Source organism: Lytechinus pictus, chromosome 7 (genome assembly GCF_037042905.1).
Source record: "Lytechinus pictus isolate F3 Inbred chromosome 7, Lp3.0, whole genome shotgun sequence".
Taxonomy (NCBI): Eukaryota; Metazoa; Echinodermata; class Echinoidea; order Temnopleuroida; family Toxopneustidae; genus Lytechinus; species Lytechinus pictus.
In genome coordinates this window covers 18851227-18862647 of record NC_087251.1, presented here as the reverse complement: position 1 = coordinate 18862647, position 11421 = coordinate 18851227, and the positions used below count along the sequence as shown (strand labels likewise).

Genomic DNA, 11421 nt, shown 5'->3' with positions numbered 1-11421 from the left:
TCAAAGGTCACAGCTCATTAAATATGCGAGTTGGTTTCCGCGCAATGACTTGAAAAATATTTAAAGGATTCAAAAAAAATTTGGTGTGTAGGTAGATGACACCCAAATACTGGCTAAGTTCAAATTGGGAGTCTGCAGGTCAAAGGTCACAGCTCATTAGATATGCGAGTTGGTTCAAAGGTCTTAATTATATTGGTTTCTGCACGATATTAAGTTAATCATATTGAATGAATTTCTGATCGCGTTAAGCGGGGGGCATGTGTCCTTTGGACACTTCAAATTTCTAGTTTATGAAGATTCAATCTTTTTTGTTCATGTTGGACTCTCAGTATTGTTTGTTGTATGGAACCCTTCAAATACTTGTAGGTCTAGAAGCTTTGGTTGATAAAAGTAAGTTCTATTAAGATTTTCTTCGCATTTCATGTATGAGAAGTGAATTGATGTTAGTGCAAACAAAATGGGTAAGAATTACATGTAGGGCCTTTATATTATAAAAGTAATAACTATTAACTTGATTGCATCTTTCACTCATTTGTTTAAAGATTTATTTATTTTCATTCAAAGATTGAAACTGCTTGTGAATATTCCACAAGATTACAACAGCCCTCTTGTCCCTTATTCATAGAAAGGGGCAATTGGTATGTCAGGTATGTTTGCATCAACAGTATACTTATGAGGATGAATCCTTTAAAAAAAGTGCTCTCCATAAATTAGGACATTCTTTGTATATATAATCAGCTGGCATTAAAACATTGACTAAATTTGATTGCCAATTCTAGTTTATTACCTTAATTCTTATGTTTTATGCATTGACAGGAAGTTTACAAGATTCTTGAAATGCTTGTGGTTCCGATTGTGGTGTTCTTCACTCCTTGATAGAGCTATGGCAGATGAAAATAGACAGTTGGTGTCTGTTCTTGAACAGCACACTAAACAACTTGAGGAGCTACTGGACGGAGTCAAGTCCAGGGTCAAAGGTGACACCTTTTTCTGATTGCATTGCATTATACCAAGGCTGTGTTTCAAACAGCAAATTGCTATTCCAAATAACTTTGTTGTTAACCAAAGATCACAATATGATTGATAATAATTGTACACTTATTTGTAAAGCTTAGATTCCCCATATTTATTCAGTGCAACACATCATATGATGACGTTTCTTGAAAGTTCATTTTCTGCCCTTAAAGAAAAAGAAAAATGAATCAGGCATTTTTTTAATAGGTTTTTCTTTGAAGAATCTATATTTCGGACCATAATTAGAAAAATATTTTCGCTGCATATCTGCCTGCTGTAAGAACAGGAAGATATTATTTTGTTGTGATTCTATTCATCACTCTCTTTATTGATTGTAACCCATGCATTTTTTTTTCAACTATGTTAGATGCTATGGCAGGCAGCCATTATAAAACAAATTTGCCTAACTTTCCACCAAGTATGAGCTATATCCAATAATCCAGTCATATGTTTAGTTGTTTACCACAGGTTTTTTTTTATTCTACTTTTAATGCAATGGGTACTTAGTACATAGGTCTACAGGCTTCACTGCTCTCAATGTGTGTCACCCATTTGACTCTTTTATTCAAGAAAATAATCTGACTTTATCTTGTTTTTGGTCTTATTTCAAAGGAGATGAAGCATGTAGTCACTTTAAAGCTATCACCCTGATTCTTCCAATCTAGTTTTGAAAATGCCAGAATAAAATTACTGACTTGTTGGTTTCTGTTGAAGGTGAACTTTTGATCACCCCCCTCTTCTTTTTCATTTAATTTTATATGATATATTGGGGGAGGAGGTGGGTGGGGTTAAGAAACATTAAATTTTCTTTTCAAGCTAACAATTGTTTTCTCTAATAATTACTCCCACAAACAGATACTATGCAAGATGTTGCAGAAATGGGCATTTCTCAACTTGGTCGGGCAATTGGAATTTACTACTCTCTTTTCACGAGGTGTGTGAAGACCCCTTTTCCCTTCTCTCCTCCCTCCCTCCTATCCCTTACTTTCTCCCTATCTCACTATCCCTCATTCCCCTTCCCTGTCATTTTTATTAAAATAATTGATTTGTTAATTAGTTTCACTTTCAAGTCCGGTAACATAAGATTGGCGTGGAGAGTGTATTCACAAAATTAATCATTTACTTTCCGCCATATGTAAAGACAAACTACACTTTTTCTGCATAGCTGCCTTCATGAAAACCAAAAGATGATTCTAATCAAAATCTCTACTGCAAAAGAAATCAGTCGGCAGTTGGTTTATATTGCTTTCTCTCAGATTTCTTGCTAACATAACCAAATTTCTGAAAATGCTGTATTTTAGCAACATTCAAATTGTAGATAATCTGTTATTTACATGTGTCCATCATGAATCAGCAACCTTCATTCATTGCCGTCAGATATACATGTACATTCACTTCACATAAGACTGAACTCTATTGAACTTGTAACATTGTATGTTCAAACACATACTGGTATTCATGTTGGTCCTTAAACCCAGACAGCATGAAATCTGAACTAATAACAGAGGAGCTAATGACAAAACAGGTCAAGGAAGTTTAAAAATGAGACAATGGATGGAATGTAATTATAGAAAGTAAAGAATTTAGAATTCATCTATTAAATCTCTTACAGAGGTTCACAGATGTTTTCATAATTGTCATACCATAACACTTGTCATTCGATATGGTTATGATCATTATCATTAGTATCATATACAAAGTAACACATAAAGCTGTGGTATGTGAGTTTCTAAATTCTGACGTTTTATTTTAATAATGTTTCATTGTTGAATTTTCATCAGAAATCTGTCAGTTACATCTGACCTCTGAGCTTCATTAGATTGCAAGATCCAGCAGAAAACATTTTTAATGCAGTTTGACAAAATAGCATAATCTACATAACAGCTGACATATTATAGCTCATCCCATTTGATTTCCCCCAAGAAGCTATCTTATCGAAAAGTATATATTTTTTCAACCTGTCACTTAATGATATATAATATCGAGGATGGATGTTTTGTATTCAAAGTGAATTTATTCAAAAGTTAAAGGGGAGAGCCATCCTGAATTCAGAGAAAAGGTTTTATTTCAATAGAATAAATTCAGATCTGGAATAAAAAGAAAATAAAGCTGTGAAATGCCACTGAAATTAGCTATGCATTGAGAAACATTGAAGCACTGTACTAAATCATAGTTTTAGGTGAAAAGTTTAATACTAGTTCACATTTCCATTCTCATGCACCTGCTGTTTCCACATTACATGTTGATGTTTATTAAACCTTGCCTACCTGAGTTTATAGGGTAAATTTAATTGTTTAGGTGTTTTAAACTGTCTGGGACAGTATTGTTCTTTATGCAAGACTGCTCATGCTTGCTTTGTGATATCCGTACTGTTATGCTTAGTTGACCATGAAAATAATATCCTGGATTTGTCAACATAATTCGAAGTTTGGAGCTACAACCTTTGTACTATGACACCCCCTGAAATTGTATCATTTGAGAAAGACAAAAAAAAACTATAATCTTTGCCAAAGAATCTTCATGTTGGCTAATTTTCCTGCTTGGTATTGCAATACCGGTACATACTTTCAAAGAGAATAATCTTTTTTTTTCAGTATTCTAAATCAAGCAAAGATTGATGGGGTGGAGCACAGGAGGAACATTCCTCTTTTCCATCCATTTTTTTAAACACCGATAGTATCATTTTGTATGTAGTGGCCCCCTCCCCATGTGCCCCCTAGCCCCATTGGAAGTTGCGTGGAAATAGGTTAAGTTCTTTTCAGGGGCTTGATATAGGCCTCCATTTCTTTTGAGAGAAAAAGTGACAGATTGTTATTTACATTTGGTTATTTGTACACAGATAGCACCCCCCTTGTGGTGTATGTAATTCCCCCATCCCCCATTTGTTAGTCTTAGTTGAATATACTGTAGGAATGTATGAATGCCCCCTTTTCTCTCATTCTTGTAGGCTATATTCTGGGAGTACCCACTTTTTAGGGCTCATCCAGATATTAAAGGTGTGACAGAGCTCAATCTTTTTTTGTGTGTACAAAGGGATTAATTTAAGGGGGACAATTACTATGACAGTTTTGAAGTAGGGAGTCTTTTCTATGCATAAACTTCGTCTTAGTGTGACCATAGGAGAATGAAAACATGTAAAGGATCTCCAACATGATTAGTTCCAAGGGAGACAGATTTATACAATGATCCATCATTAAGAAGATATAATTTCTGTGCACACCCTAAAACACAGGCAGACAGTTATCATGAAATAGTGGCCTTTCTGTAAGGGTTTCAGAACCCATTTTTTTTTTCTTTAAGGAGACCAAGAAAACTATAAGTTTTGCAACAAAGGCCTTCTTTTGTCATCCTTTGATCTATAAAAATAGAAAGGCCGATAGAATACCCTTTATTACATAATAAGCCTTCAAGATAAATATGACTATACCACACAATGAATACTTATAATCTTCTTTGATGATTTATTTCAGTTTGAACATTGTTAGTCGTTCAGATCTAGAAACCATCTTCAAGCGTCATTTCCACCACCCACCTGTCCAAAATGCTGTCTCAGACTTAGAAGAGCTTGAGGTAGGTCTCTAAGAATTTGCCAGATACCCTTAAAGCAATTAGAAATATTTTTCCACTTCTGTCATTTATTTCATTATTATGTGATTTATTTCATAATTGGAGATTTCTCAGAGACGTTGCAGAGACATCTGCAACTAGCCAAAGCTGGAGTGGCAAACTAGTCACAAACTAGTTGCAAGTCCAGTAAGATGCCCCCTACTGCAAATTTCTATAATACAGCACACATATGGCTAAAAAACAAAATGGGCCCCAATAATATACAAGACCAGTGAGTGGGGTATAGAGGCCCAATCAATAGGGCATCCATTAATTTAAGCCCTATTGAATATGTCAATGATCTGATCTCGTTTTTATAGTGTCTGCTTTTTTTTTTCATAAGACTTTCACTAATATGCTTCTAAGATTTATGTATTTCTGTTAGAGACGATAAAAGTTCTGGGTTTCATTATCTATTGATTCGGTTGGTTGGAGGCACCACTATTCATCTATCACATTTCATTGTTTGGTTATTTCTTTCGTAAATCTATACAATTTACATACTTGAATGCTTTCTGATGATGTCTGATGACACATACACATATATCTTTATATTATAGATGTTTAAATGTGAAAAAGTACTGCCAACAAAATGAATGGAAATTTTATATTGTATACAGGGTGAATGGGATGATTTCCTAGAAAGGGTCCAAAAGCAGATCACTGGCCCTGATGAGACACATTCTTCCCTTATTGTAGGATCCCAAGGACCATGTGAACTGATGGTGAAGAATGTAAGGAGTGGAATGTGAGTTTTTATTACTTATTTTGACTCTTAACTACTACCCTTTCATTATTAAACGCACGGCTGATTTGTTGTTGTTATTGGCTAATTTTTTTATCCCAGCCTACATGTAGTTTCGATATTGTACTCTGTAAAATTGAGATAAGAAGTCTTGCATTATATTTCTCTATCTGACTATGTTGATAAAGTGTCTGTGAAAAAAAAGAATATTTTTTCATATATAAAGTCCTTACTGATACGAGTCCTGAATTTAATGTATAGTTATAATTTTCCCCCCATACTGTACTGGTCATTTAAATGACCATTATTATGAATTTCAGAATAATTTGAATAAGGCCAAAATTGTTATCTTCATCATGTTATTATATTTGATTTCTGTACATCTGTTTATTTCAAATTTATAATCAAGCTATTGAAGATGAAGTGGCCACAATTTGTGGGTTCATCATCTAACTTATAATGTAGAGCATAGGTAATTCCTACAAATACATCAGAAGAAATGGATCGAAATTTCCTTTTATATTGAGCCCATTATTGTTGCATAAGTTTTGTTTAATTGAATGCTTTAGAAAAAAGTGACAGAAACCCTTTAATTTGCAATGTTTTGGAAACTCCAGAATCACTGTCACAAATCGGCAAATTTCAGACTTTTAAAAGCATTATTCATTTTCTGCTACATGCATGTCATGTAAAATTTAAGAAAAATAAAGAATTATGTAAATGTTGCCATAGTTGTAGCTGATCAAATAAGCATGGATTCCAATAACCCATAGTCTATACTCTAGAATGAGTTTTAAAATTTGATATATAAAGTACTAACTATATTTCTGACCACTCTGGCGTGGAAACAGAAGTCAGTTAGACAGATATGTGATAGGTACTTAAGTCCAAGTTTAGTATTTTGACTTGGTCTCCTGTTTAAAGGTGAAACTTTAAGTTGGTAGGTTTCTTTGCAAGACAATATATGGTACACGATTGTACCAAGAGTTCATAGATATTTTTGTGCTATCAACCTTTATGCTTGCTTGATCATGCCTACAGAATGTCAACATTGGCTACATACCTGGATGGTACAAGCCATGTTCTCCTTATTCTACTCCGACACTTTGCCTGACTTCCGTGACGCACCCACGTAGCCGAACTAGAGAGACGGTACCAAGAAGTCAAGGAGGCTGGAGGTCTTGTCTTGATTGTCTCGTTTGGCTCACAAGAGGGTGCACTTCACTGGTTAGATGTGACTGGATGTCCATTTGATATGGTGACGGATGAAGAGAGGATGGTAGGTTGCAATTATTGTCAGTTTGTACAATCAGAATTGTATGTTCCACACCTACTAACCAACTTGTTGATCTCTGTTTCCCTCAGTTGCAATTTGGTATTTTGCTATGAATTTCCTTAATGATTATCATATAGAATTTGCACAATTATTTCAACATAATATCATGATTTTACACGATTTAGGATGGTGTTTCTGGATTCACCTCACTTACGGGAATCACCCTAACCACCTCCCAAATTTTTGAACGATTTAGTGCATCCATCTTTTAAACATCAATATAAATTCTGAACTCTTATTCTTGTTTCTCTTCATATTCCTGTCATTTCTAACTGTACGATCACTCTCATGAAATACTGTCCTGCTTTTTATTTCTTCCTATCAGATTTACAAGACGTTTGGCCTACAGGTGTCCATATCCAAGGTTTGGCAGATCAGTTCTATGTTGTACTATGCTGAGCAGAAGGCTATTGGGACTGTATTGCCGAAGAAACTAGACAACGTAGAGGATGATCCAAATCAGGTAAGTCATTTGTATTGAGATCATACAGATGAATTGTCTTCAAAGTACTGTAACCGATGGCAACCATAACTTTCAGACTTCAAAAGAACAAAAACACTTCAAATGGACTATGCAATGAGCATGGTGCATTGTTGTGTTGTCAATACTTTTGAAATATATCCAGGAAGTTAGAAATTTCCATAAAAACAGCATCTAAACTGAATTGGTCTATAGTGATCATATGATTCTTAGGATGGTACAAGGAAATATGAATACATCAGACTCCCATTCTGAGATATTACTGTTATTCATCTCTTTTTTTCTTCATCTCCTGTAGATGGGTGGTGATTTCATCCTGAATCCCATGGGCATTGTATCCTTTGTGCACTGCAGTAAATCACCCCAAGATAGACCATCTGTAGATGAACTCCTCCAAGCCATCAAGGTACATGTACTTTATTTGTATTAATCATATTTAGGATCAGTCTAATTGCACCAGTGTTTCATCCACACACACACAAAAACTATTATACAGGAATGTACATATTAAGCTGGTTACCTGAGGTCTAATATTGGTAGATGATCAGAGGGTGACACAACATTTGCTCCTGTGACAATTGCTTCGGGTTTGATTTCGTCTTAAGATGTAGGGTTAGGGTTGCAATACGGTTTTATGTTCGGTTTAGGGTAGGGTATAATGTTGAACCCAAGGTTGAAGATGGCAATTCGATTAGTGTGTGGAATTTAGAGCGGAGCAATTGTCGCGGGAGCAAATGTCATGAAACTGATCAGACACCTTATTGTTTTCATGATTGGTAATTCCATGATATAATCAAGTTTTGTATGTCTGACCCTCGTTTTTCTCTTTTCTTACTTTGCTCACCGAATTCTTGACCATGATAATTCAAAAGCATTACAGAAATCATTTCAGAAATGCCCAACATATAGGGTGTAGGGTATGAATCTTAACAAAATATTGACAAATTAAAGCTTATAAATAGACATTCTTTTGTAACTCTTGTGCATAGATTGATGATGTAGCAAGATGAGTTGTTTTTAGTATAGTATATTACCTTGCTTTAAATTCTCTGTGATCAAACCTGTTACTTTGATTATCTATTTTTTTCTTTCTTTTTCAACAGAAAATGGACTTAAAAGATCAAGTTGAAGATAGCGCATAAACTTCCGTCCCGAGCTTTCTAAATAATGTTAGGAACAAATCCTGTACTCAGGAACAAAATCTAATCACTTCCAAATTTTATTTCCAATAATTGGAATTAAACATGGATATTGAGCAAGTACCAATAGAAAGTTAACTGTATCTTAAATGCATTTGTGTCTTAGCTATTAACCAAAAAGGTATTAAGGGAAGTGAAAAATAAAGAAACAACCAAATTAGAGGATGATGTAAGAAAATTGTTTTGTGATTCTTTGATATTGGCAACATGTACAATAATTTGTTTTTTGCACTGTTAATCTCCATTCTACTTTTGTGATTCCTTTAGGCTTAGAAGTATTCCAGTGTAAAGTATATTTTCAGTACCTATTGGGTGATTTCAAGATTCGTATTGGTGAAAGCATGAATTTTGTTGCCTGATCTATCTCCCGATTTTTGTTTACAAAAGTGATACCAATCAAGTCAGCACTATAAAGGTTTTTGATAACTCAATACTGAGCAGTTTTAGTCTAAGCAGTGAACTCCAACCTCATATCAAGTTTAATGGCTAGAGTGAAATAACTTCAACACAAACACCAGCTTTCAACAACTGAACCTGAAGTCACCCATACTTTAATATGAGGAGAGCTGCATATTTAGATCGATGTCTTGTAATTGGTGATAAGACTGTGATATTAACCAGCATAGTGTTCATTCAATGTGCAGTAATATGGGTATATTAAATTGTAATACCTCTGCAAGTTACCACTACTTAAACATAGAATTTAGTATTTTCTTTCATTTTTTCTTATGTGCTAACATTTTCTATGAATTGAACTTGTCTTGTCTTATTGTAAGAGTTGATATATTTCATAACCTAGATAATTGAAGCATGTGCAATAAATGAGTAATGCTTGGTATGTATCAAAGAATCCCCTTCATAGAAATATGAAGTCATTGGATTTACCCAATGTACCAAATCTTTCAGTTCTTGAAAGGTTACTCAAGTTGACCTGTATTCATTTAATTATCTGTCAGATTTTCCTCACAGGGAATTATAAATTTTCAACTCAGGGTTTTAGTTGAAGGGAAAGTTTTGAGTATCTATGCAATTTTCATGTCCCAATATGATTGTATTTTCCATTATTTGAGAATGTACAAACTTTTTCATTTGTATGACACATCCCAAATTCATTCTTCATGGCACCTTATTTGTATGTCTAGCCAAAGTTTGAACTTATGACGGCTCTAACAAAAACCACTTCTGTGGGAGTCACTGCCTGATGCGAAATAGAATTCTGGCTAAACATATAAGTCCGGGCATTTGTAGAATGGATGGGTTGGAAATTGGACAAATATTAAATACTGATAATTTGTTTGAACATCTGTTATTAACTAGTAGTACTTATAAGTACTGTATTTAGATGATAAATGACAATTGTCTTTTTTTATTTAAAATATATATGAATTTACAAATTTATATAAATATTTTATATGAAATGACCATGTGCCAAATACTGGAAGACATTTGAATATTAGAGATTGTATCGTTATGTGGAGCATTGTGGCCAAGTCTCCAGACTTTGAAACGGAGGGTTGTGGGTTCAAATCCCAGCAATGGTGTATTTTCCTTCAGCAAGAAATTTATCCACAATGTGCTGCACTCAACCATGGACCTATGAAGAGATGGACATTCATCGCTTAGATAATGAATTCACTAACAGGTGACTGTAATTGTCATCTGAATAACATTCTCTTCGTACTAGTATTCTTTGGTCCTATGATCATCACCGTGAGAAGGGACTGAAGCATTTTTATGATTGGACATTTATATTTCACAAATTATATGCGCAGTTGATAACAAATCAATGAAATAATGAAAAATCGATGTGCAGTTTTTGTTTACCTTTGTTAATCTTAGTTCCATGTGTTTTATTTGGGGAAATGTCTGCATATTTTAATATAGAGGCAATATTGTGATTGATTGTTTACCATTTAAAATTCAATTTTCCCAAGTTTCTCCATAATTTTCCAGATATACGTGGCACATAGCATGTATAGATCGTGTATCTCTCAATGTTATTGAGGTCCTTATGTGTGAGCGGTAGTTAGCGGATTGAATAATATTATTTTATATCATAAAAATCGTCTGCTTCTCAAGTTTGCTGCTCCACATATGAAGCATGTTGACTGAAAGGCACATGCTGAAACAGGGTATCAGCCAACAAAAATCAAGACCGGGAAACTGTTCCATCTTTGAGTGATCAGATACCCTTGGTAGTCATGGTAATTGCCATTGTTACAACACCTGTATGTTCTCATTAAGATGCACATAACCAGGTGACGGTGACTATCATTGGATCAAAGAAATGCTCGTGTTAATCGTCCATCTTTTCATAGGTCCATGACTCAACCAAGGTGAGGTAAATGGGTACCTGATCGCAAGAATTTTTGAACTATTAAATTTTTTTCTGCGATCAGTACAATTGCCATGATTGATCTCTAAAATCCGATACTCCATGATTAAAGGTCAATGTCCACCCCAGAAAAATGTTTATTGTTTTTTATTGTTTGAATTATACAATATTTCATTTTTTACAGATTTGACAATAAGGACCAACTTGACTGAACCATATAGTATTAAACAATGCTAATTCCACATGTTCAGGAGGATTTTCATCGTTGTTTCACTTGACAATAAGGAGAAAATTAGAATATTTCATCTAATAAAATACAAAAGAAATAGTGAGTGGATGACGTCATCAGTCTCCTTATTTGCATACTGACCAGGATGTGCATATAACTGTTTTGTGAAATTAAGCAAAACTTTAAAATGTCATAACTTTCTTATTTTACATCCGATCTTGATGAAATTTTCAGGGTTATGCTTGTTGGATTTTTCTTCTTTTATTCAAATCCATTTTTTGATGGGGTGGACTTGTCCTTTAAAAAAATTTATCATGGCGTGAATTGTGAAAGTGGGAACTAGGTATTAGAAATGTTCAGGGTTTTGTGGTTTCACATAAATTTGTGTGTGATGTAAAAGTAAAGTTGATATTTGTACAAATATTTATATTTGAAATCTATCAATTTAATAAAATGAAATTTATTTTAGAAATAAA

At 34.1% G+C, this 11421-nt stretch overlaps 1 protein-coding gene across 1 annotated transcript; it reads left to right on the top strand.

Moving 5' to 3' along the window:
• The first annotated feature begins 785 nt into the window (after positions 1–785).
• LOC129264816 (uncharacterized) lies at positions 786–11421 on the top strand. The gene is made up of 8 exons (XM_054902763.2): positions 786–977; positions 1870–1948; positions 4485–4584; positions 5241–5368; positions 6407–6644; positions 7027–7164; positions 7481–7588; positions 8286–11421. The coding sequence occupies exons 1-8, from the start codon at positions 884–886 to the stop codon at positions 8322–8324; spliced, it is 924 nt and encodes a 307-aa protein (XP_054758738.2). The 5' UTR covers positions 786–883; the 3' UTR covers positions 8325–11421.